Consider the following 25,748-nt stretch of genomic DNA (forward strand, 5'->3'; position numbering starts at 1 on the left):
TTATTTTTCCACTGAAGAGGGTTACAAACCAAAATGACAAATACCCTACGGTTACTCATGCCCTTTTGACAATAGACATCCGTTCAGGAGGTATGTCTTTCAAACAAACACGAACACAATGATTCATCATGCATAAATACCTACATCTACTAAATGTTGAATTCATTTATTCATTGTCTACGTTATATTGCAATTCGATTCTAAACAGAGGTGTCACGTCATGTGCCTTGGAGTTGGCTATCTCTTGTGACATGGCAACAAATCTTGCTAGTTCCCTGCGGCTTGAACCGCGTTGTCTCGTCTCCCTACATTGCGTGCTGGCCGTCGGAATAGGCGTCGCCCCGTACTAGGATTGTTTCGCTTGTCTGATCTGATCACAGGGTTCGTTAAGATTGCAAGAGGCCGTCGGACGCTGTTGGTGCTTGAAGCCTTCAAAAAGCGAACCGTGATGCGATTTATCCGGGGAAAACCGCCCCAGAGCAGGTTCACAAATTCGATGGATCCCAAAAACCGCCTAAGGTCGGTAAAAACCAATCAAAATTTATTGAATTTTTGATTTTTTTTTAAATATTAAATTTAAATTTGATTGTAACCACTCGATTTCTAAATACGTTACAAATCAAAATAACGGTTACCGTCGTATTTTCAAACCCTACCCCGGAGCAGATAGTTCGAAGCCAGCCACAGGCCCCAAAGTTAATTACACCAACGAAACCAAAGGACTAAGTGATTCTGATGATTCCAAAATAACTCAGAAATGGAACAGCAGGCTCAAGAGAATGATGCTGCACACAACAAATTATGCGACAATTAAGCTATGCCAAGAGACAAGTCGATACAGAGTACAGAGTAGGACATCGTATACCTTGGACAAACCAAACAGAAACACGGACAATTAACAATACCCACGAAAACAATCTGATAGCTTGCTCGTTCACCAATGAGCATTATCCTCCCAAAAATACCCCACATTATATGTCACTGTCATGACTACAGTTCATAGCAGTATGGTAAAGGCAGTATGCGCTCGAATATCCAGCTTATATTGGTTGATTGAAGCCCTGCCAAGATGCTTCAAGCCTAAAGAACGAAATTAAGCACAAGTGGTTAGCTCTGTAACTACTATGGGTTTAAAATTCCTACCCAAAGTGTGCAACGAAAGCAAATAAATCAAGTGCATAAATGAACGAGCATAACATTTCCTACCAACTGCATTACACGCAAATACATTTACTTTACCATAAAATTCTTAGATCTACAACTGGACAGGTCAGTTTTAGGGCATCATATGTGGTACATGGATGTTTGCTGTTTGCACTAATACATTAAATGCTTATATGATATCTTACAGATTCAAGGTTCTTCAAATGAAGTCCATCTACAGATATTTGGTTGATAAAACAACCAAGCAAAATGTCACACAGCTAGCATACCTTGTTGGCAATGTTGTTGGAAAGCCAGTCAAGTCCCTCGTACAACCCCTCACCAGAGGTAGCACATGTGCTCTGGATGTACCTGAAATGAGTAAGATATGCAAGTGAATAATTTGGATTGCTACAAGGTCCAATGCACAAACCGTAAAAATGAGTCATTATCAATCAGACCTAACATACGTCAATTGCATATTGCAAATTGAGCAGAATATTTAGTGCTTCAGTGGAATATTTGATGTATGCAACAGTAACATTACCACCACAGGATACAGGACTAATGCCAAGTATTCCATGTACTATTTCATATAAAATTCATACTTGGAGGTACATATGTTATCATTGTTCAATCCTCAAAATATTTGTGCAAGCGAGCACACTTTCAGCAGGATAGAGGGCATACCAGTGCCGCTGGCGTAGGGAGTGAAGGCCAAGCTTATCGGTGATTTCAGCAGCGTTCATGGCATTAGGAAGATCTTGTTTGTTTGCAAACACCAGCAGCACAGCATCACGGAGCTCATCCTGTCACCATAAGACAACCATGATGTCACAGATCAATAGATGTCTGAATTGTGAGAACTAAACTCTTCAATAAAATAATATTTGAACATCATGTGAATGAGCATTTTAAGTTTTTAACTAAAACAAAGAGAAGTGGCGTGGAATAAATATCTTTCATCAGTGTTAGACAATTATGTTGGTTGGAGATTTGAAAATCTTGGAAACTAAGGTTGTGCATCTTAGTGATAAGAGTCTTATGCAGTGCACCACCAATGGACAAAATATTAAAATTTAATAAGTGCATGGTATATCTTGGCCAAAAAAATATGCAACCATATATTATCAACAATTGCTGCAGCAATCTTTTTTTAGTTTATCACAATGAAATAGTATTGCACTTTGATAGTACCTCGTTCAGCATCCGGTGGAGCTCATCTCTGGCCTCAACAACACGCTCTCTGTCGTTGCTGTCCACAACAAAAATGAGGCCCTGGGTGTTCTGGAAGTAGTGCCTCCATAGCGGCCTGATCTGTTGAAAGAAACACAGAAAACGTAAGACCTCAAAGACATGTCAAGTTAAAAGGGATGAGATCATGAAGCTACAAGCATTTAAATGATATACAGGCATGTTTTTAATAAGGAAATTGAAGTTAACATGCATGTATATTTTGGATTGTTGATACAATTTCAAAGATAACACACATCTCATGAGAAGGCTTTAGATTATAATCTCATGCAATATTCCCTATTGTGCAAGTGTTAAATTTCAAATAGTCATAACACAACAGGAAAGTGGCAACACCAAACTGTATGGTTCCAAAAATATCATCACTGAAAATAATAAAAGGCCCTAGGCAAATTTTCTTACCTTGTCCTGACCCCCGACATCCCAAACGGTGAAGCTAATGTTCTTGTACTCAACAGTTTCGACATTAAAACCTGCAATTTCAAGGATATTCAGTTTTGATCAATGTAGGTAGATGACAGTCAGATCATGGAAGTAAGCCAAAGTTAGTCAGAATCCCCACAAAAAGAACACATTCACAAATTAGCATCTAAACACACGCCAAAATTTGCTTGGGAGTATATATCATTGTTGAAAGCGTAATATTAGGTATGAATGAACCATATACCAACCTTTTAGAAGAGGTTTTGCCGCTCATGACTTAGCAAGTATGCCACGAGTTGGTCTTTGGTAGGATTACAGGTTACCAAGCAAGCCATGAATAAAAAATACTTTAGAAAATGGTTTTCATTTTTTAATGGCTTGCTCAATTAGGAATAATCAAAATGACAACATGGTGAACAAGACTGTTCTCATGAGATTATTTATGCTTAAGATAGTCCAAATTGTGCATCATCATTTCGGAAAGCGCTGACATGTGATCTGATGGGCTACATACTACCTAGGCTGAATTTCAGAATGTCAATTAAAGTTGGCAAGAAAACAATAGGTTGACACCCCACTAATTTAATCATCACCTGTTTGGCATAGCTTAAGTTCCTTTTGGAAGCCAGCTTACACGATTTCAAGCCTAAAAGTTACATAAGCCAAGACGAAACACAAAGCCATATCGCATGAAGTCGCATACAAACTCTTAATATTCACATGATCAAGAGAATCAACTCCAATGGCAGCTGCGACTTATCCCCAGACCCAAAAACATTTTGTTACTACTAACAATCATAATTTCCAAAGGAATTCAAAACATAAATCCATAAAGGCGTCAATTGCCGTGCAACTCAAGGTGCAACAGTCCTTATGCCTACGTAGTCCTAGACTCAAAATTGCAGCACGAAATTGAGACTATGCATTCACAGACTCCCAACAGTTAACATTATAAACATACCGTATCACATGAAGTAGGATTTGGATGGGAGGCATACCAATGGTGGGGATGGTGGTGACGATCTCGCCGAGCTTGAGCTTGTAGAGGATGGTGGTCTTACCGGCCGCGTCGAGACCGACCATGAGGATCCTCATCTCCTTCTTGGCGAAGAGGCGGCTGAACAGCTTCGTGAACGTGAGACCCATCCCTGCTCCTGCGCTGAAAACGAAACGAACACGAAAGCTTCAACGCCACAGATCCACAATCTCTATGAAAAAATAAAACCACCAGAAGCAAAGTCATCGCAGCTAGATCTACGGGATCCGATGCTACAACCACACAGATCTATGGCAACGGCGCACGTGAACCGTGGCATCGGATCAGATTCGTGGGCCGCTAGCGAGGAAAACCTCGCCATATGCGAGGACACCCGCGTGCGAACCAAGCTAAAAATCGAGCGGAACCGGTCACAGACGCACAGATTCCTCGAATAAATTCCGCCAAATCGATCGAACCCTACTAACAAAAACGAAGTGATCGAGCCCTTCCGATCCGCTAAACCCGACAGATCAAGCCGATTGCCGCGGCCCGCAAAAGCACTGTGAATCGACCGATCAGACGAATCGGATTGGGAGCGGGATCCCGTCGAGCGTGAGATCAGCCAGATCGAGGAGGTTTGACTGAGATCCAATGGGTGGGAGTGGTGGTTACCGAGATCGCGAGGCCTCGCCCTGGTGGTCGGTGATCCCTTCTCTTCCCTGCTCCCCTGGCGTCGGGCAAGCCTTCCTCGCGAGAGAGATCGGATCGCAGGGGAAGAGAAATGGGGGAGGCGGAGAGAGAGGCCTAGCAGGCGCACGGGAGGGGGCTCTATATGAGGAGGAGCGCCTGGGTCACGGGCAGGTGGGGCCAGAGAGTTTGAGGAGCGCAGCTGGGGCCTGCCGATAAGTAGGGCCACAGCAATGCAAGGTAGTGGAGTACGAGGAAATTCATTTTTTTTTTACCACAGTTAAGAAGCGGTTTCGTTTATTTATCATCTTTAATATTGATATTGTTTATTTATCACTCTCAATGTTGTATCCTTGATTAGCTTGCCATTATCCCATTGTAATCTAATTTTCTTTTCTTTTCTCTCTCAGATCAAGTAAAAGGATATAATTGTCTATGCTCAATCTCACGCTGAGCTGAATCGAATTTAGATTGACACTCTCTGCTCATTTTCATCCTCTCCGACCCACCGCCCCTGCCCCTCCCTGACACCCCCGCCCCTCCCCGTTGGCATGTCCCTCCCTCCCTGTCGGCCCCTTCTTCCCGTCACCGCCTACCCCTCCAACCATGTCGCCCTTGCCCCCGCAGCCTAGCGCCTGCCCTGCTCTCTGGAAGATACAAGCTAAAATTGATGTTTTTATAAATTAAGTCATGGTGCGGTGTGCTGGTGGCCAATAGTGAGAAATCTAGTTTTAAACATGAAATATTATGATTTAAAGAAGACTGAATTAGTAAATTAAAGCACGAAAGGTTTTGTATAGGTAGTTGGCTTACTAATCGATAATATGCAGGCACAAAAATAGTAGTATAAAGTTTAAGTTGCAAAGATTTATCTACTGTGCCTTTCATTTTGGAGAAACAAAATAGTAGTATAATGTGTTCAAAGTGACCTATGGATTTGTTCTGCTCTATTAAATTGCTTGACACTGCCGATTCATGTTTGTAATAGAAAATATTAAGATCAATGTCATTTATGCATAGTTTGTTTTGTCTAACATTGTTGATAAATTGTGGATTGTCGATGCACAAGTCGTATGTCTTCTGAATAATTTTTTACTTTTAGGTCACAGGGTCATCTTATAGTCTTATCAAGGCATGAATCACCCGAACCCGAAGGATGGCCCTGCAGGGTAAATATTTTCTTCCTTGCTTGTAGTAATGATTCTTTGATTTGACATTAGTTTTTGAGGAGGACCTAATTATAGATGTACCCTAATTCGTTTTTTTGTTTAATTTTTGGAATCATTTCGATAGGCATCATCCAGAGGTTTTATTTAGTATAGATCTATACGTTGAGAGTCAGTCTAGTGTGACCATATTGGGTAGTACTACAGAGGCACCACTGATACTTGAGTATGGGTCAAATTCACAAGCAGCTTCACTTGTACGTACAGAACAACCAATAGCACCAATTATTGATTGGGATAACCTACAGATCCATGAAACCCAAGATGACAATGGGAGGATAGAAATTATGAGTGAGGATCAGATGTATGTGCTTTTGGACTTGAGAGATGAGGATGGAAGGACAAAGAAGATTGAAAAGGCTGATGCACAAAAAAGGACACATGAACCAAGTTCTACTAGATTCTCTCATGGGAATGATACTGAAGGTGCATCCATCCCTGTTGATGATGGCATACCAGATGAGAGGTTGATATGCTATGATAAGGAGAACCCTAGGTTGGATCTTGGCAGTATGTTCCCTAACATGAAAAAATTTAGGCTGGCTGTGAGGTAGTTTGCAATAAATGGGGAATTTAAACTTGGCATTGAGAAATCTGATAAAGAGAGATTTACAGGTTATTGTAAAGGTGAAGGATGTAATTGGAGCGTAGTTGGGCACAGGCAATCTGGTAACAAAACCATAATGGTACTAACTTGCTAACTAACATTTATAGTACTTTTTTCATATTTATGTGGCGCTATTTCAATTTTTTTGTGCATATGACACTACATGTCACAGTTTTAAATGAATAGCATGATTGTACATCAAGCAGCATGACAGACACTATAACACCATCTCAGGCCTAGATTGCTAACATATCTATGTCTATCCTTAGGAAGACTCCCAACATAGGTGCCAGAGTTGCAGACCAAATTACAGGATGATCACAAAGTCACAATTGCATATGACACAGTCTGGAAGGGAAGAGAGAGAGCTCTTCAAGAGGTATATGGAAGTTGGGAAGAGAATTTCCAAATGCTGTACAGTTGGAAAGCTGAGGTCTTGAAGAGGTCACCTGACAGTGTTGTGGAGATTGATATTAAGAAAGTAGATGATTGAGTGCACTTTCGTAGGGTTTTTTTGTGCTCTTAGCCCCTGCATTGAGGGATTTAGAGCTAGATGTAGGCCATACCTTAGCATAGATTCAACCGCACTTAATGACTTGTCTAGCTATGATTTCAGGTATCACAGATATACTATTAATCAATCTTGAGAATAACGATAGCACTCTCTAATCGATTTTACATCTATTCGTGCTAAACTCTATTTCATAGATAAGGAAATAGTAGTGGTAGCATACTAGACAGGCAAAATATCAGCAATGCCTCCAGTACAATTATCAGACAAAAAGAAGCCTATTACATATTTAAGGGAAAAGCTTAGGAGATATCCACCTACAAGAATGCCATTTAAAATTCCCTTCAAGGGATTTGACCGTCCTGGAAACAGCGTCATGGTGCAAAATCTCGAGCACTGAGTATTCATCTCGGTCGTAAGATGGACTTGTCCGACGGAAGCCTAGAGTTCGACCAAGGTTGGTAATCCCTGGTACTGGAGGGACAACCTCAGAAGTCAAGCCCAACAGAATTGGTTTGTCCTTCATCCAAGGGATAACTTTTCAGTCGTGAGGCTCCCAAATGTCATCATTAAAAGCATGAATGGAAACTAGTGTATGAGCATTGTGTTCAGCAGTATCATCAATTTGGTCACCCTAATATTTCAAGAAAAACAATCGAGTCTTGCCCAAGATAAGTCGAGTGCCCCCCCCCCCCCAGATCAGGCTGCCAGAGTTCGAACTCCGGCATCGACTTCTCCAATGCCGCAATGACTCTAGATGGATCCCCTGAAGCAATCTCATCTAGAAAATCAGCAATGTGCCACCAGAATTTGCTACTGGAGACTTGGAACCAGCGCAGTGGACCATCGACAGGAAACACACGCACACCCTTTTTCATATGAAGATGAAAACATGGCATCCTTAGGCAAAAGATGTCGAATAGTCTCCCGTCCTTTCGCACCACACATCCCTCCAGGCTTACCCAAAATGCATCATAATAGAGTGGCGAAAGGTCGAAGAACCATCCTGTCACTGGGTTGATTACTCTGCCCTTGATCTGGCGCTCTCGCTCGATGACGATCAAGAGCCCGCTTGAGGCCCCGACTATCTCCCAACTGTCACCGACTAAACCTCATAAACGAAGATCAAAAATTGCTTCGCTCCCCAGACGATGCACCCTGACCAAGCCATCGTTGTGCACAAATGGTCCTTTCATGATCCATGGCGCAAACTTTGTCACCCTGTGCACTTCACGCCAAGAAGTGTAGACACAGCAGAAGAAAGCGAAATCCTCCGGGTGTAGCACCTTGTTGGAGATGATATCTAGTACTCCCAATGGTAGAGCAGCCGAATCGGGATTCTTGGCCATAAGAACTCAGAGAGGGCGACAAAAATCCTTGAGCAAAAGTAGATGATGCCGAAAAGCTTTGGAGACGAGATCAAAGGGCAGGGTTGCAATGGATGTCACGAGAGTAGGACGATAGAGCCTTCTACTCAGATAAATAGGCCCTCTCTCAAGGTATGACACGGAAGAAGTTTCCGCTTCGGAAAGGGAAAATTTATCATTTCTTCAACAACCATGCCCGTTTTTACCATGCTTCGACTGGTGTGAAAAGCGGTATGATGACGACGTGTGAATCTTTGCATGCCCTTCTGCTCGCATTAAATACGCCTACACCCGTCGTTTCAAAATTTAAAAGATTTTTAACTCTACTCGGAGTCGGGTATTGATCAGTTGAGTTCTTTAGCCTTTTCCTTCAAATCTCGAGTGCAGTTAGCCGTAGGGTGCTCAACCCGACTGAGCTTCCACTCGATACTCGAGGAAGGACCCGCCTATGCTCAATTCTTTCAACTATGAGACTGATCCACTTTACTCGACTAAGCTTAAACTTAACGGTACTCGAGTGGTCACTTATGAAAACCTTTCCTTCTGAGTAGAGTTAGGGGGTTACTGTCCAATATCTAACTATAGGGTATATGTGCATAAAGAATATATCATATACGAACAGGGTATGTACAACATGTATTAAGAAGCTTTAGATATCACGGAACCGAATCAGCGGTACCTGGTACACCCGGAATCAAGGAAGTACATATCAAGAAGATTTCTGTTGGTTACCTAACTCGATACGATTAGTACTCAAAACAGATTTATCTACTTGGACGTCAAAGAAGATAACTCCCTATCGACCACGGCTGGATAGGAGTCAGTACCTCACCCCTATATAAGGCGAAAAGACTGAGGAGGAGAAAGAGGGGGATGAAACACAAGAAGAGAGAGAAAACTCGAGGCAAGCATCAAGACCCTAGCAGAGAAGATACTCGGTGACTTTAGCCTTAGGTTAGATCAAATCTGATATACTCTCTGTAATAGATTTAGCCTAATTGCTTGTACTCAAGATCATCAATATACGGCAGCAACACCCCCACAGGACGTAGGATATTACTCCAATCGGAGGTCCTGACTTGTATACATCAATTGTCTCGTCTCGTGATTAATCCCTGCACTCGAAGGTACCCAATCAATTTACGGACACATTATCAGAAACTAATCTTCGATACTCTATTGAACTCGGAGGTTCCGGATTTAACCCGGAAACTCCGGATACTGTACAATCAGCTCTGAACCCGGAGTATCTGGGTCAATCCGGAGACTCCGCTGAACAATGTTTTTCAGGATTTTCTACTAGAGTTTTCTTGCATATATTTTGCTAGAATTGAATAATTTTGGTCACCCAAGATTGTAACTTTCACACTTATTTATGATGATTATGCACTAGTTGAGCGTAGCATATTTCGACTGAGCCCTTCCCTGGTCACAGGGTGAAGCCATGGTCTCGAGGATATCAACCGCTGGTTGACATTTGGCAGTGTGGGGTCCACCCGATGGGGCACACCCTTACCTATTACACCGACAATGTTCTAAGCATAGAAGGTATCAAGTCTAGAGCTAATCTCGGTGAAACTCGTCCCACTTTAGTTTTAGATGTCTATGCTAATTTAGGCTAGTCTAGGTGATCTAGTCTAACTAGATAGAGATTTAGAGTTGGACCTGCCACCATCAAGGTGTGCTACGATGGTGATTGTATCTATTACTTCAATGAAGTGTTATTTGCTTGTATCTTGAGTCAGTGATCTTGTTTTCTCTCGATCTTGATTTTCATGAGTATGCTTTATTCTTCATCTAATTTGTGACTAGATGATTAGATAGTTGATGTAATCATAATGATTGAATCTATAAGTCGAAATAACTATGACAGTTAAGGTATTACCGAAATAGGTACCTTGCTAGTCTTAGCTAAGCTTAACATGGTTAAAATGTCTCTGGTGGATCCTAGATTCCTACATGCCTTATTGACTTTTGGGAGTTATCTAGCGTTTTCTAGTGGCGATTATATCTGCTTAGGTTATATTCACTAAAAAGCGAGAGAATTTAATTACCCTATGATGTGATAGGAAACTAGGGGAGTCTTCGATGACTTAGTAGGTGATAATCGAGAAAAATAATAGATTTAAAGATGCTTCTTATATATCATACAATAATATCTTTTATCTAAGAACCACAACTACTAGCTACTGAGATAAAGCTTAATGGATGTCTAGTTGAGGCTTATAGATCTATTTTTTATGTTGTATCTACTCAACCGTTACAACCATCCGCCATTCTCTTATACAATTACATTCATGAGTAGAGCTGATTTGTTAGCGTAAAGTAGTTACTTGTATTTTGTCTACTTTCTTATCTTTGTGGATACGATAGCTTTAGAATACTCAGGGTGAAAAGCTACAAATGATCCATGCGTTTGCAGTAGTAATATTGTGCGCATAAAAGCATCAACACGGTGCTGATGGGAGTTCATTTAGTTGGGCTCGCTGGAGGGGAGAGTCTCAAGAGAGAGAAAAATGGATGGGTAACACATGGCGGAAGACGACCAGGCAGAATGCAATGCAAGGACATATGGCTCTAAGCATTATTGTAATTTGATTGGAGCAATCAAAGAGAAGAAATATGTATCGAAATGAATCGGACTAGAATCACCTTAAATATGTTGAATTTTGGGTTTGACCTAACCCAACCTACCAATATCACTCAAAAATATTTGCTTATAATGAGTCACCTGATTTTTTTTAGTTGAATGCTTTTTTCAATAGGATTTGTATGGAAATAAGTGGTTTGTTTATGTTCTTAAGAAAGTAAGTCATCCTGTAAATAGATAATCCCTTATGCAAGTGTAGTTTATAGATTCATTCATGTTTCATGAGCACCTTGAATATGAATAAACTTAATAAATATTGTAGAAAATACTAAAAATATTAATTTATTCAGGCTTCCGGCCTAAGCATGTCGGGCCAGAAGGGCGAAGGCGGGCCAAAATCAGGCCCGGCACTTGGCATCAAACCAGCGTTCACAAGGTCACGCCATTCCTCTTCTTCGCCAGCGCCAGCGCCGGCGCCGGCGCCGTCGTACCCTTCCGTGCAGCGACCCCAGAGGAGCTCTCTTCCCTCGTGGTCGTCGCGTACCCGCCCCCACCCTCACCTACCGCTGTTGGATCGGCGTGGGGTTGAGATCCATCTGGACTCGGGATTAATATCTTCCGTCGGTGAGGAACCCTAGCTTGATTGGATTTGTTTCCTTTCTTAGAGTGAGTTTTGTTCTAGGAGATTTTTCAACTGCTTTCAGCAACCAAATCAAAATCTTTAATTCTCTCCATCCAGTTAGCAATGGACTTCCTTTTCTGCATGGTCTAGTGGTAATCTGATCCATCATTCCATCCGTTCATGGTTCTTGTTCAGTTCGATTAGGCTCTTCTTCTTCAGCGCGCACAAGATCGATCTCAGTTGACGCCGCAGGAGTTGTGAATCAAGGTGCGGGTGCAGTCTATTTTCCGAAAGAAATTGGGGGTTCAGCTGTGCCCCCATGCCCACGCTAAGGCTGCCACTGAGTGCCTGTTCATGATTCAGGCAATGGCATCACAGACTGGAGGTGGCTGGGGCGGCGACGGCGGTTCAGCGCAGCACGGGCAGGTGCAGGGCTTGGCAAGACAAGGATCTCTATACAACCTTACCCTCAATGAGGTGCAGAGCCATTTGGGAGAGCCCTTGCTTAGTATGAACTTCGATGAGCTCCTGAAGAGCGTGTTTCCTGATGGTGTAGACCCCGATTACGCCTTCACAGGTAAGCCTGAGCTGACCTCGGGCTTGCAGCGACAGGGGAGCATCACGATGCCTCCGCAGCTGAGCAAGAAGACTGTTGATGAGGTGTGGAAGGGCATCCAGGATGGACCAGCGATCAGTGCCAAGGAGAGTGGTCAGCGGAAGCAGGAGAGGCAGCCGACGCTTGGGGAGATGACACTTGAGGACTTCCTGGTCAAAGCTGGGGTTGTTACGGAAATGAAGGATTCGGATGATTTGCCAAGCAATATGGATACAGTTAGGAGCAGTGTTGTTGCAGCTGTTACTTCCAGTTTGAACCCTGGAGCACAGTGGTTGCAGCAGTATCAGCAGCAAGCTTTGGAGCCCCAGCAGCCAAGTTTGGCGGGTCCATACTTGGCTAGTCATTTGCCCCCCCAGCCATTGTCTGTTGCTACAGGTGCTATTTTGGATTCAATTTACTCCGATGACCAGATTACTTCACCAATACTCGGTGCACTTTCAGACCCTCAAACACCTGGGCGCAAGCGTGGTGCCTCAGGGGAGGTGGTGGATAAGGTGATCGAAAGAAGGCAGAAGAGGATGATAAAAAATAGGGAATCAGCTGCACGATCAAGAGCAAGAAAGCAGGTATAGTTCTTTTGTCCTGTTTATTTCTTGTTTCCATATTGAACATTGTTGCTTTGTTATAATTTCTGTTGTCCTGCAACATGAAGGCCTCATGAAAATTTGAATCTATGGATTTTGATATCAAAGCTGCTAGACCATTGGAATTTCCTTTTTCCTTCTTTGTATGGTCATTGATTTCATGATTGTGCATTGCTCTTGGCAGGCTTACACTAATGAGCTTGAAAACAAGGTATCTCGTCTAGAAGAGGAGAACGATAGGCTAAAGAAACAGAAGGTACTTTCATCTCCCGTGTCATAGACTCAATATTGTTATCTTTCCCATTGTCTGTTTTTTGGGAGCTATTCAACTAAAGCATTTCAGTATGTCTTGATAGTGAACTCTAGGTTGTTGCAGAACTGTCATTATTCAGATTGTCAAAGTATTCCTGTTTGTCATTAGCCAATTATCCATTTTCTCTTTTTTTTTGTCAATTTCTACTGGGCTCAATGGTTATATCATATAGTTCCACACAATTAAGATGCTTTGGAGATATGTAGATCACCATCAAACCTCCCATTCTTGGTGAAGAATCACTTTGAAGTAAAGCAGCTTTTTTTTTTGTTCTACAACATCACACATTCACACTTATGGTGTTCCCATTGTTGGTTTTTGAATCTTAAATCGTTGATTGGAGGCTATGTGAAGGGGGAGAAAGGAATCTATTCTTGCTTGAGGTTCACAAGTGGTACGGTATGACACCATAGTGTTGTACAACTTTATAGACAATATCTGTGGTTTCATAATAAATTTTCAAAAGTAAAAAATGGAGCTGTTGCTGAGCATTGAATACATGTGTTTTCTTGAGAAACTTTGTTCAAATCATCTCCGTACTGATTTCACACGTGGTCAGATTTGTTATTTCATAATGCTATGACCTTACAGTCCGTTTCTTTTTTAGCCTACCACAATAAGATTGCAATTTGCAATGCTCCTTACTCTTGTGGTGATGCATCAATTTTTGGCAGCACGAAGTAATTGAGCTACATGCTGCTCATGTTCTTGAGATTGGGTAAACAATAGCTCCATACTTCTGTGCAATGCTACCTAGATTAACACATCTTATATTACATTATATGCACGCCCACGTCCTTTATAAGGTCTCTCTTTTTTATGGGTCCATTTTCGCATTGTTTTCAGGAGTTGGATGAGATACTGAGCTCCACACCTACTCCCGAATCCAAGTATCAACTCAGGAGAACAGCTTCAGCCATCTTTTGATGGTGGCAATGTCCATAGTAATTTTTGTACATCAGTGTATGTAGATCAGTAGCAGCCCTTAGCATGTTCCAGCTTATCGTTTCCGAGGCTTTCGTCGGTATGTAAATCTGCTAGGCACATATTTAAGCTATGAGATCTTCCTTATACATGAAATTATTCCCATGCCTGTTGCTGGTGTTTTTCTTTGGTATAGCGAGCCATTGAGATTGACCTGATGAACATGTCCTCAATTTCAGATAAGATTGGTCGACAGGCGTATGAATCTGTGTACTCGTGCAATTCATCTGCATCGTAATTCCTCACATAGGGGTATGAACACGGCGTCGAGATCTGCTTCCAGTTCCAGGCGCCATTGGACGCACGAGCCAATGATTGGGCTGACAGACCAGCAACACGACGTAGGTCCGATGCATGCCGGTGCGCCAACCTCGCGAGCTCCTCACTGGATTTCGCGGCGCTTTCCTCTCTAATCACCGTCTGGATTCAGGGCAGAGAGGAAAACTGTACACTTGGCACGGTCAACCAAACAACTCCAATTCAACCATGAACTCGTCGCCGAGTCTGATTTTTCCCTAACAACTCCGGTTTTAAGAGTTGAGAGCCGAGTCTGATTTTTCCCTAACAAGTCCGGTTTTAAGAGTTGAGAGACAATGATCACTGGTTTTCGAGTTGAGAGGAGTGACAAGCCGAGGGGATGAATTGGATCGGGTTTTTTTTTAACAGCGCTTCCTGTGGTCTTCGTTGGAGAACGGAGGGGTGCGGGACGAGAGCTTGAACCCCTATCGACTTGGCTCCATTCGGGAGTATTGCCACCGAGCTCCGTGGTTGTCCACCGGTTCCTTTTCTTTTCCTTCGGAAGGTACAATGATAGAACAACTTTGAAGCCACTGTGACACGTGAAGAAATATTTCCTCACGATCCAAATACAAGGAGGTATACCTTCTCATTCACCTTGCCCATCTAGGTTTGAACTCAGACGCACACCTCTTTCTTAAGTGAAAGATAGAGCTCCTGTCATTGTCACGAAGAAAAAAACGCTGGATTCATGCAGTGGATGAACACTCGTGACCCAAGCTTGATCGTGTCAGCGTGTCACCGGTGACATACCGACATTCATGATATCACTCATCACTGCAGTGCCGAAGTTTACGTCAAGCTCTGGTTGCCTTGGTGGTGATGCGGCTTCCATCCTAACCTGATTATCATTGATGGACTCGTGGCTCGTGTTATCCTTCCCAATCACCCTCCCCCCACACCACCCTATTATCGAATGGCTTGTTTGTTTGGCCTGATCGGTGTGGAAGATGCTGACGGCAACGGCTGAAAGCGACTAGAAATAGCCTACCATAAACCATTACTTTCTTAGTGCTCCTACCATGACTACACACCAAACCGGAAAGTGAAAGTTCCACAATGTACTATTCATACACTGTCTATCCCGATCATTCATTTACGTTAAGATTTATGCTAGAGTATTAGGTGCAAAAATATAGAGAGTAAATGAGATAATTAACAATGAATAAGAGGCGTGAACGGGTGGGTGCGCTAGATTCTCGCCCGCTCACTTGGTCTCCTGCAGCGCGGTGATATATAGCAGTGCGCTAGGATCATCGCGTCGGCAAGGCGGCTGGACCTGGCCGGCCGGCGTTCGAGGGAGGCGGGCGTGAAGGCCGCCGAACCCCTGAAATGCTGCCGTTGGTGGCGCGGTGCACGCCGCTGGCAACTGAACAGCTAAGTGCGGGCGCCGGCGTAAAGCATCCGTGCGCGTCTCGCGAGATGTACTCGAGCGAGAGCGCCATTGGATGCACGAGGAGCCAATGATTGGGTTGAGGCACAAGTACTGCTCCATTCCGTCGGAAGCCAAGCTCGTGGCCGGATTTCGTGGCCCTTCCCTCTCCTGTCATCCATCATCAGGACAGGAGGACAGGGAAGAGCTCCCTCACGGCTCACGCACCTTTTCCGCCCAGGAAATTTCTGGGCTAACAAATTCTGCAATAAAAAAGTTTCTGCTTGCCGAGAAGAATCATTCAAGAAGAGCAGCCGCGTCAGGACGAGGTCTTTTGATCCCATGTGACGCGCACCACGCTCTCAAAGACAAGCAGCACAGGCTGGTTGTCGATAGAGACCGTACGACTCCAGCTCGCAGCTCATCTCAGCCACAGTGCTGCCTGCGATCCTGGTCACTGATAAGTTCCTAGCCTACTCACGGCCATCACCTGGCAGTAGTTTGTAGCAGCACTAGTGGCTTGCCTCGCCTGGAACACGCATCCCGGCCATGGGATCTACCACCACCTGTGCCCCATTCCTCTGCGCCCTGATGCTTGTGCATTGCCTGGTCTGCATGCCAAGAGCAGCAGCAGATCGTGGTGGCACGGCATCAAGAGGGAGCTTCCGGTTCCAGCCAAGAAAGCTGCTGCAGAATGCGATCGCAAGATCGCCGAGCGCACAGCTGCTGAATGCTGCTGCTGCTGCTGCTCCTGGAGCAGCAGCAGGGGAGCATCGTGACATCGGCGCAAGCCTGAAGAAGCAGACGGCGAGCAAGTCGAATCCGAAGCAGAATTAGCGAGAGTAGTAGGAGGTTCAGTCCAGCATTCATTCCAGAGGTTTCTAGATAGACTTCTTTTCCTGGCCCTTTTTATCTTTACTGTGGAGTTTTGACTGCTTGCAAGTTACTCCAGAAGTCATCGAGGCTTCTGTGATGTGATGAAATCAGCCTGGCATTTTTTCTTCTCTTTTTTTTTATGTAACTTGAGTGTGATGCAGGTAGTGGAATTCTAGTTCGTCTTTCCTCTTGCTTTCTCTTTGACGGGTTAATATCTGATAGCCTGAAACGACACTTACCAAATTAGAGGCTCGTTTGTTAGGATTCTGGATTATCTGGTATGTTTTGGTTTCATTTTCTTTCTATAAATATTTATCTAGTAAATTAGAATTAATTTGTGCAATTATTTAACTAGTTGGATAAATTCTGATTCTTAAAAGATGATAACAGTTGTAAATGAGAAGGAAGTGATTCAAGATCGGGAGAAACTACCTCTTGCATGTCTCTCCCTTGCAGTGTAAAAAGAGAAACTATACTCTTATTTTGGATTCAAATTGCTTGCCAAATACATCGTTTGACAGGAATTCTACTGATTCTGATCAGAATCTGAAATGTTTCTTGTTGCCAAACACACCCTAAATAAACCCGATTCAGAGTGACAGTAGAAAGACATCAATCTACTGCATGATTCACCAAATACACCTTTGATTAGTGTCACACCTCAAAACCCTAATCTAGTCATTAAGCATGCATACGCATCATGACATCATGATTCATATTATTGGTTTTATTTTAAGTATTTAAACATGTTTAAAAAATATTACGTAATCGGTCAATACGCGTTTTCATTATATATATATATATATATATATATATATATATATATATATATATATATATATATATATATATATATATATATATGCGTGGAATGTGGTTAGAAATAATTAGGAAGACCTCAAAGTCATTTAGGAAGGAGAAGAAAAAGGAAAGAAAGAAACGGGGAAAAGAATAAAGGCTTCCAGCATATGAGCTCTGCCTGTGGTCTGATCGGGACTCTATGCGGTCTGACCGCCAGAGCACAGAGGCACCACTTAAAGCTATTGATCAACTCTCACTCGCTCTCTCTCGTTCATCCACTCCTTCACTCACTCCCCTTCACCAAACCTAGAGAGAACCGTATCATTGTGACTAACATGTATATTGAAGTGTATCAAAATTTTAGTTCACAATGATGAGTGCGTTTCTTAGTTCCTAAGTAGATATAATGGATGATCAAAGGATATATGCATCAAGATTAAAAATATTTTAGTTCTAAGTGTCACAAGGAAATGAATGACACTTAGAGTAATTTAGATCTCTTTTCTTAGTCTTTTGATCGTATTATAAAAGGGAGCTAAGAGTTGTAGTTTGACCTAGTTGAGCCTAAACAAGGTTGGATGCACACTTGTGAATTTATAGCACTAGGTAGCTTAAAGAAGTCCATGTTAAGATGTTTAGAAGTTAGAGCTCAATATTGCTTAAATTGGATAAACTAATACATTTTTCAGTACATCGGATGGTTCGGCGTTACCAGAGATGAACATATCGGAGTATTTCTTGTATCAAGGCAAAAAGATCTTAAATACACCAAATGATTCGGCAATCTAAGACTTATTAATAACAAAGTATTTTTGTGTGGTGATGTAGCAAAAAAAACTTAAAGTTCGCGCCGGATGTTTCAGCGTGTAAAGAAGGCTACGCTAGAGCATTTATTGCAGAGAGGAATTCAGCGAGGTGTTTGAAGATTATGCACGTAGGATGGTTCGGCGTGTACACCGGAGTATTTCTTGTAGAAAAGAATTTCAAAGTCTTGATTTCGTGGTTCTACACGCCAGATGGTCCAACGCGTGCCCGGATGCTTCGCTGGAGTGTTTAACAAGCTTAACGGCTAATTGACAGCTGGCATTCGGGAGTGGTTGAAAAGGTACACTCCAAATGTTCCGGGGTGTATGAGCAAGTGCACGTCGGATCTTCCGATGTTCATAGAAAAATGAGATAGTTGGGCAATGGCTAGATTTGGACATCTAGCCTATAAATACTCACTCACTCGGTCTCATTTTGATCTCTTACAACCCAGAAGAGACTATACACTATGTGTCATCAAAAAATAAGACAGAGCACTTAAGTGATTTGCAAAGTCTCTAATTGAAAGATTAAAGACATCATTAGTGCTTTGAGAGTAACAAATGTGCATCTAGCTGTAGTTTAAGTTTGATCTTGGTCAAGTGAAACTATTGATTTATTACTCTTGATGGTTGGCAACACTTAGCCAGTCTTAGTTGATTGGAGTTTTTTTTTTGAGCTCTTGGAGTTCTTGTGAGAGCCCCGAGAAGTGCGATATACTTGGTTTGACTAAGGATATGCTCTCGGTCGGTACCCGGTCATGACTCTTGAGTCACCAAGCTACCAAGGTAACACCTTAAGCTGAATGAGCCACCAAGCCACTAAGACAAGGTCTCACAACTAGCCTCTCTTCCAGTCACTTGCCGTCGTGATCACTTTGGAGCTTGAGCCACCAAGGTAGGGTCTCCGCGTCTCCGTACGCGTGTCTCTGTGTCTCTCTAGACTCCAGCAGTATATCACACCTTCAAATGACTGAGTTGAGGGGTCTTTATAGCTCAAACTCGCACACAACTGTTAACCTAATGGCCCAGAAAAGCTGTTAACACCAGATGATCCGGTGAAAATAGTAGTACTAACACCAGATCATCCGGTGAGTACATCTTCATAAACTAACCGTTAGACTTTTCACTCAAAGTCATCCTAAACACCGGACACTCCGGTGTATACTTCATCTCCATCACCGGACTATCCAGTGAGTTATTCTGAGCCAGATCGCATCACTTTTTATTTGTGCAAAACACTCCGGTGTAAGCCTCCGGTGCATTTCCTCTTGACACCAGACTATCCGGTCAGTTTATCTTCGTTCTTAGACACTTGGAATCACCTCTGCAAGAAATGCTCCAGTGAAGCCCCCGGTGCACTCACTTCCCATCATCGAACCTTCCGGTTTGTTATTCTTCGATCTTCAACACTTGTAACCTTCTCTGCAAGAATTGCTCCGGTGTATTTCTTCCGCTGATCACCGGACTTTCCAGTGAGTTTAACTTCTTCTATCTCGAGCCAAAATACTTTGGTGAGCAACTTCTTCATCAACACCGGACTATCTGGTGGCTTTTTCAGTTATGCTCTTCTCTGTAGATAAAGCTCTGACGCTACACCTTGCTGAGCACCGGACTATCCGGTGAGGCTAAGAGCCACTAAACATAATGCTCCGGTGAGTGCAAACTTCTCTGCATCGGACTATCCAGTGAGAAAAGTCTTCTTGAAACTTCTCCAATTCAATCAAACTTTGTCCCGGCTGCGGTGGCTTCTTGATGTATTGCATCTATTAGACCTAGTAACATATATTCTTGACAAATATATTAATCTCAATGACTATGTTATTATTAATCACTAAAATCACAATCATGATCTAATATGACCATTTTTGCTACATAGATACTCACACTCTTGAGTCGATAAAATGCTTTTGCGTATAAATTCATTTAACTTTGAAGTCGATTCCTTGCTACGCATTCCTAAATGCGTGATCCTTAGAGTTAAATTATTATATGTACCTAATATGGATTAAATCTTGCGAGTACCTTCGTATTCACTTTGTTTTTATTGAGTTTTGCAGGTGAAGAAGTAGTGTACAATTATTTCATGTCCGACGATGGACAAAAGTAGTATAGACTACCTACCGCCAAATTGTACTTTGCACAAACTAGCTAAACATACAATGTCTAGTGTCCAATAGCATCTAAATCAGAAAACATAACAACCGGGATTAGGGTCTGTGGTCAGGTGGGGAAGCTCCACGATACAGAGGAAGGAGGGTGCAACATGAGGGAGCTCCATAATGTGGAGAATGACAATGCGGCCACCAACAGCGTCGACCGATGGGCCAAAACCCTAGTTGCCCTCGGAGTTGAGGTGCAGGAGGGATCCTGGTTGAAGGATGGTCGAATGGAGAAGAAAATGAGGAGGTGCGAGCTATTTAAGGAGCAGCAACGACGGATAATTTTGTGCAAACCCTAGGGGGACTCTCATAAGCTCATCCCGTGAAAGCTGAAGAAGTCGCCCACCCCCTGCTTTTGGCTTCTAACTTAACATGGGCTTTCGAATGTTCATTTAGGCTTCTGACTTTCAAGGGCCAGAAGCTCGGGAGAAGTGCAAACAAACAAAATGAACTAAAATAAGGTGAAAAATCACAGTTAATGATGGAATAGCACCCCTAGAGAAATCAAAGCGATTGATATGATAAGTTCGCAACAATTTTAGGTCAACCTTTTGTAATCCATGTTGACTTACATTATAAATTTCAAGAAAGGGTAAACTATAACGGTGTACAGGTAGGAATACAAGTGGATATCTAATGGGTAGTTCCGAATCACCACTTAATTTATTTTTTCTCTTTAACTTAATTAAGTGAGAGTGAATCATTAATTTATTTTTTAGTTTTGGATCAACCCCATGGCCCAAAAAGTATAAAACTTGCATCCGTATGTACAGGTTAACAGATCGACCCAGTAACACATGGGTGTTCATGCAGAAGAATAGAAAGATAAACTTACTGAAACAAATTCAGAACCATGCGACATTCAACGACGCTGCTGTCTAACAGCTTGCAACATGTTAACTTGCATCACAATTGAGTCCTAAAATCTACCGAATGCCGTCTAGCAAATCAGACAGAAGGTAAGTTGTTCCCTGAATGAAGATATATCTACACTGCATTCTCAGAAGTTACAGCCAACGATACAGATTTCATGTTGGACATCAGGCAGCAAGATTCACAAATACATCTATGATTTACCAACGCCTTCCCCCGATTCGCCTTGCAAGTTCTATGTCCTTTTTCACTGCACCAACAGAGAGAGAGAGAGAGAGAGAGAGAGAGAGAGAGAGAGAAGAGATTTTTTTAATGTTATGAGAACGAGAGCAGGCTTAACAGCAAGTATACTTTTTTTTACTTCATTTCAAGTAGTTAAGCCTGTTTATGTTATTTAGGAGATAGATAAAGTATTTTTCTGTACTCAACCATCTATGTGTTGTGGTAAAAATCACACAAAAAAACATAACGACTTCTAGATGCGGCAAAGCTTTAAAGGAGATTAAAAACAGCACACTTTCATCTCAAAATAACCCAATTCAAATATTCGATACAACATTTCCTATTATTGAGGTCAGAAATAAACACATAAATTAAACCTAGATCCTTGATTTTATGGACATCTTAGCCAACATCAGTACTTATACAAAGGTGAACTAAATATTCAGTATTAGCAGATTCTGGTCCACTCTAAGCCATAATTATTAATAGCTGTTTGTTGAGAATCAAGCCAAAATAGCCTATTGGAAATTGAGAACACTTTGCACAAATCAGCTAAATACTATTATATCTAATCATTAGCAATTTTGCCACTTCAAATAAATCTAAATATAAGTAGAATCACTAAAAAAATGTAATTGAGATGTTTTTACACACATCTCCGTTTGGTGTTAAATGCAAAGGGAAACATGTTCATTCAATGAAAACTTACTGAGAGTACCACGTTTGGCACGGATGGAACACAGAGTTGCCACTTCGAAAAGTTCTACCAAGTGGTACTCTGCTGCCTGTATGCGGGGAGAAAAACAATCTGAGAATTCAAAAAATGCACATACACATGACCATGAATCCATGATTTAAAAGTATAACCTATAACGAAGACATTAACTCCTTTTGCCTGTTATGCATAAGATGGGTACTTCTGGCATGAGGCGGCTAAAGCAAGTAATCATGAATAAAAACAAAGCGAACTAGAATGGTTGCAGTGCATTTGTGCTTTACTCAATAATATAATCATTTGCTATTTCGACTCATAAACCATCATAGGAAGGTATTAATTTTTTTTTGCTCACAACAGATTTCCTCTTCCTACGTTACAATAACAATCATGTTTAAATAGTTAGTTAAGTGTGACGTGATCTTGTTGCAATACACTAAGTCTACCCTAGACCAAAACAAGCAAGGGCATGAGGCACACTAAGCTGGCAATCTCAGACAAAAAAAATGGAATCTATAATGAAGAAAATTCATCCCTTTCTTACATCATCGCTCATAAATACGGTGATCTAGAACTCTGAATTAACCAGACCAATTAGGAAAAAAACTTAACGACGAAGAATTTATGTATACAAGATTTCAGAGTTTTCAAGGTATTGAATAAATGAACAGTCAAGTTCTCTGATCAAGCTATAATACATACGACAAGTTTCAGCATTTAAATAATCACATTTTAGTCATCAATCTGACAAAACACCAATAGCAAGCAGGCTAGCTCAGGCAAAAAAAATGGAATCTACACTGAAAACAATTATTTCCCTTTTTGCAACATCGCTCACAAATGTTGCTATCTGAAATTCAAAGTAATAACAGACCAATAAGGAGAAATGACTTTATGATAACAAATTTATCAATAGAAGATTTGAAAGTTTCCAGGTCTGGAATTAATGCACATTCAAGTTCTCAGATCAAGCCATTAGGTTTAATACACATGACATGTTTTTGCCAGTATTACCGGGACTCGCGAGGCCGAAATTTTTTTTTTCCGCACCAACACACACCAGACATGGACTCATCACCAGCAGTGGTGGTGGCTTTGCATTGTGGAAGAAGAGAAGCAGCAAAGGGGAAAGAGCGGCGACAGCGGTTTGCGTACATGAGGAGTGGAATCGGGGCTTGGGAGGTGGTAGTAGGTGGGCTAGATGGGCCAGCCCAATAGGCAATAGCCCATCTCTTCCTTTCTTCCCTTTTCTTTTCTTTTTTCTTTTCTTTTTAAACGTGTGATGCATCTTCTTGTGGATTGGTCACATATGAACTAACGAGGAATGTGACACTATAGCAAATGGTTTCCCAGAAAATTTATAATTTAATACGTATTTTTGACTTTTATAAATTTTAAAAATTAATATATTAGATGGATCACCGAACCCAATTTTCTAGTGTTTGCCGAATTGGACACCTGCACCCAAGTCGGACACCAACAGTTGCACTCGTGTCCCGGTAACACTGGTTTTTGCATTTACCTCTTGCAACGCAAGGAGGGCTTCAGGAGTCCAGCGTGTCACATGCCCCTTTGAGTAGAAGTCAGTGATCTCCTTCACCTGCAAATTTATCAGAAGCAAAAGCTTCCATCAGACAATCCGCATTCCAGACCTTTTTAATGGAGAGGAAAAGCCATAGGTACATGCTGCATCACCAGACGGACGAAGGGCGCAAAGGGGATCAGCAGCTCGGTGGATTTCTGATACCTCCTGATCTCCCGAAGGGCTACCGTGCCTGGCTGCCACCGATGTGGCTTCCTCGGCTGCCGCCCTAGCGTCCCTGCTTCTCCAAGAAAACATGTGAAGTGAATAACATACTGTTCGAACAACAAACAAGATAGAAACTACAAAACTGAGACACCCATATGGCACACTGGCACATTAGCCATCATCTTGCTACCAAAGACACATATTGCACCAAAAACTAAAAAAATCTTCCAATCAAACCCCATGTTGCAAAGAAGAACACTGGGAGAAGCATAAAAGTCACTCCCTGGACAACATTTCTAGTTTCTAAGGCAACGGCAGCAGAAAAGATTGGAGAAACTACACCGAACTAAAAGGCACAGCTAAAATGATGCACCATGCGTGCTCAACTTCTCAGCTATCTCGCAGGAACACCCCCAACCCAACCTCCAAAAAAACCCCCCTAGAAATCCGCTAACCACGCGCCGGAAATTCCCAAGCCCAACAAAGACAGAGAGACTCCCACCTACAGCCGCCGCCGCTTCCCCGGTCCGCGCACCCCTCCTCCCCTGCATTCCATCAAACAGGTTACAAGCAAGTAAGGAAGACTAAAAGCAATCCGCGCCCGCACGCACTCACCGGTGTCCCCCATGTACTCTCTCCACCTGCAAAAGAAGGAATACGAAACGTGCTTAGCACCACAGGCGGAGAGCGGCGGCGGCGGCGGCGTCTGCTCGCTGGGCCGGTGGGGGGGGGGGGGAGCGCAGGGCGGGGGCTTACCTGTCGGCGGCGCCCTCGGGCGCGGGGAGCGCTCGAACTGGAGCTTCTTCTTGGGATGCTCATTTGCCGTCCTCACGGCCGGGTGCTTCGTGCGAGCCATCACGGCGGCGGCGGCGGCCCCTCGCGGTGGTTTGATTCGAACTCCCGGGCGCGGCGGGTGGTGGGATTCTTCAGGGCTGGAGGACGACGAAACGGAAGGGCTTTGGCTGTTTTGCGGGTAGGCCCCTGTGGTCTTACGTATTCACAATTATGTCATCGCGCCGTAACCGGCGTGTGACCTGTGCGAGCAACGGTAGCTTGGGCGTGCCGCACGTTGGGGCGTGGGCCCGGCTGGCAGTGGGAGATGATGGGGAGTACGTTTTCTCTGATTAGCCCTTTACTTTTTATGTTTTTCTCTTCGTTCGGCGTGCGATGGGAGAGGGAAGACTCGAGGAACAAGAAGATGGGACAGGAAAACTTTTTATTACTTTTTCGTGCCATGAATAGTTATAACGTCCGGTTATAATCTTCAGGTCACCCACGCACCCTCAGGGCTCCACACGCCAGATTCTCCTCATAGCAAAACTTTAGCTCACTCGTCAGGTCCCATCTCTTGGTATCTCACTCCTCTTGAGACATTGCTTGTCCCCAAGCAATCGTATGAGGAAACCTGCACTGAACCATGTAGAAGTCTTTCCACATCGTGGCTTCAGCTGGTATAGTTGTCCATTTGATCAATACCTATGGGGTCACCATGTTCCCTTTCTTCACTAGTCTGCGTTCCAAAATGGCTTTTGGCTCAATGCCGTCTCCATTCAAATCAACCACTTTTGGTAATTCAGTGAAGACTAGAGTGAAATCAGGAGTAAAAGGCTTAAGCTGGGAGCCGTGGAACACCAGGTGGATTAAACTCCCTTTATGCAATTCTAATATGTAGGCAACAACACCAATCCGCTGCAACGCCCAATATAGTCCGTAATATTTGAATGTCAATTTAGGGAATGGACGATTCAGCACTGATGATTGAGCATATGATTGCAACTTCAATAATACCTGGTCATTCACATGAAACTCACACTTAGTCCCGACTTGATCAACTTAGAGTTTCATGTGGTTTTGTGCTACGGCCAAGTGTTCCTTCAATAACTTCAAGTGTTCCTCTGTTTCAGTGAGCATGTCAGCCACATGCAAAGGTGTATTAGGTGTCATGATTGGTAAAGCTCCAAAATTAGGTTA

The 25,748-nt window shown here is 42.8% G+C and overlaps 3 protein-coding genes across 10 annotated transcripts; 1 reads left to right on the forward strand and 2 right to left on the reverse strand.

The window, feature by feature from the left end:
* Positions 1-780: 780 nt before the first annotated feature.
* Positions 781-4,632, reverse strand: LOC133929108 (ADP-ribosylation factor 2). Its single transcript, XM_062375716.1, has 7 exons — positions 4,472-4,632; positions 3,819-3,979; positions 2,800-2,870; positions 2,341-2,460; positions 1,834-1,952; positions 1,434-1,515; positions 781-1,080 (listed from the first exon to the last, which is right to left on the reverse strand). The coding sequence occupies exons 2-7, from the start codon at positions 3,964-3,966 to the stop codon at positions 1,075-1,077; spliced, it is 546 nt and encodes a 181-aa protein (XP_062231700.1). The 5' UTR covers positions 3,967-3,979; positions 4,472-4,632; the 3' UTR covers positions 781-1,074.
* A 6,548-nt stretch (positions 4,633-11,180) lies between these two features.
* Positions 11,181-14,015, forward strand: LOC133929109 (ABSCISIC ACID-INSENSITIVE 5-like protein 2). Of its 5 annotated transcripts, none has more exons than XM_062375718.1 (5): positions 11,181-11,411; positions 11,605-12,591; positions 12,794-12,865; positions 13,530-13,640; positions 13,769-14,015. In XM_062375718.1, the coding sequence occupies exons 2-4, from the start codon at positions 11,764-11,766 to the stop codon at positions 13,608-13,610; spliced, it is 981 nt and encodes a 326-aa protein (XP_062231702.1). In that variant the 5' UTR covers positions 11,181-11,411; positions 11,605-11,763; the 3' UTR covers positions 13,611-13,640; positions 13,769-14,015. The 5 variants fall into 5 exon arrangements, with proteins under 5 accessions (XP_062231702.1, XP_062231704.1, XP_062231705.1 ...); XM_062375720.1 differs by having other exon boundaries at positions 11,182-11,411; positions 13,597-13,640; XM_062375721.1 differs by lacking the exon at positions 13,530-13,640 and having other exon boundaries at positions 11,182-11,411; positions 11,605-12,400; positions 12,467-12,591.
* A 7,033-nt stretch (positions 14,016-21,048) lies between these two features.
* Positions 21,049-24,753, reverse strand: LOC133929110 (histone H3-like centromeric protein CENH3). 4 transcript variants are annotated; one of them, XM_062375726.1, is made up of 7 exons: positions 24,534-24,753; positions 24,393-24,418; positions 24,280-24,322; positions 23,723-23,847; positions 23,550-23,627; positions 22,022-22,097; positions 21,049-21,340 (listed from the first exon to the last, which is right to left on the reverse strand). In XM_062375726.1, the coding sequence occupies exons 1-7, from the start codon at positions 24,631-24,633 to the stop codon at positions 21,291-21,293; spliced, it is 498 nt and encodes a 165-aa protein (XP_062231710.1). In that variant the 5' UTR covers positions 24,634-24,753; the 3' UTR covers positions 21,049-21,290. The 4 variants fall into 4 exon arrangements, with proteins under 4 accessions (XP_062231710.1, XP_062231707.1, XP_062231709.1 ...); XM_062375723.1 differs by having other exon boundaries at positions 23,711-23,847; XM_062375725.1 differs by having other exon boundaries at positions 23,723-23,850.
* Positions 24,754-25,748: the final 995 nt, after the last annotated feature.

The sequence above is a fragment of the Phragmites australis genome, chromosome 9, assembly GCF_958298935.1.
Source record: "Phragmites australis chromosome 9, lpPhrAust1.1, whole genome shotgun sequence".
NCBI lineage: Eukaryota > Viridiplantae > Streptophyta > Magnoliopsida > Poales > Poaceae > Phragmites > Phragmites australis.

Excerpts from the sequence above, each read along its gene's own strand:
- LOC133929109 (XM_062375718.1), top strand. The coding sequence starts at position 11,764 with ATGATTCAGGCAATGGCATCACAGACTGGAGGTGGCTGGGGCGGCGAC. Across the intron at positions 12,592-12,793 it reads GATCAAGAGCAAGAAAGCAG|GCTTACACTAATGAGCTTGA; the intron begins GTATAGTTCTTT and ends TGCTCTTGGCAG. Across the intron at positions 12,866-13,529 it reads ATAGGCTAAAGAAACAGAAG|CCTACCACAATAAGATTGCA; the intron begins GTACTTTCATCT and ends TTTCTTTTTTAG.
- LOC133929110 (XM_062375722.1), bottom strand. The coding sequence starts at position 24,633 with ATGGCTCGCACGAAGCACCCGGCCGTGAGGACGGCAAATGAGCATCCC. Across the intron at positions 24,419-24,533 it reads CCCGAGGGCGCCGCCGACAG|GTGGAGAGAGTACATGGGGG; the intron begins GTAAGCCCCCGC and ends CTTCTTTTGCAG. Across the intron at positions 24,323-24,392 it reads AGAGTACATGGGGGACACCG|GGGAGGAGGGGTGCGCGGAC; the intron begins GTGAGTGCGTGC and ends GATGGAATGCAG.
- LOC133929108 (XM_062375716.1), bottom strand. The coding sequence starts at position 3,966 with ATGGGTCTCACGTTCACGAAGCTGTTCAGCCGCCTCTTCGCCAAGAAG. Across the intron at positions 2,461-2,799 it reads ATGTCGGGGGTCAGGACAAG|ATCAGGCCGCTATGGAGGCA; the intron begins GTAAGAAAATTT and ends TTCTTTCAACAG. Across the intron at positions 1,953-2,340 it reads TCCACCGGATGCTGAACGAG|GATGAGCTCCGTGATGCTGT; the intron begins GTACTATCAAAG and ends TTATGGTGACAG.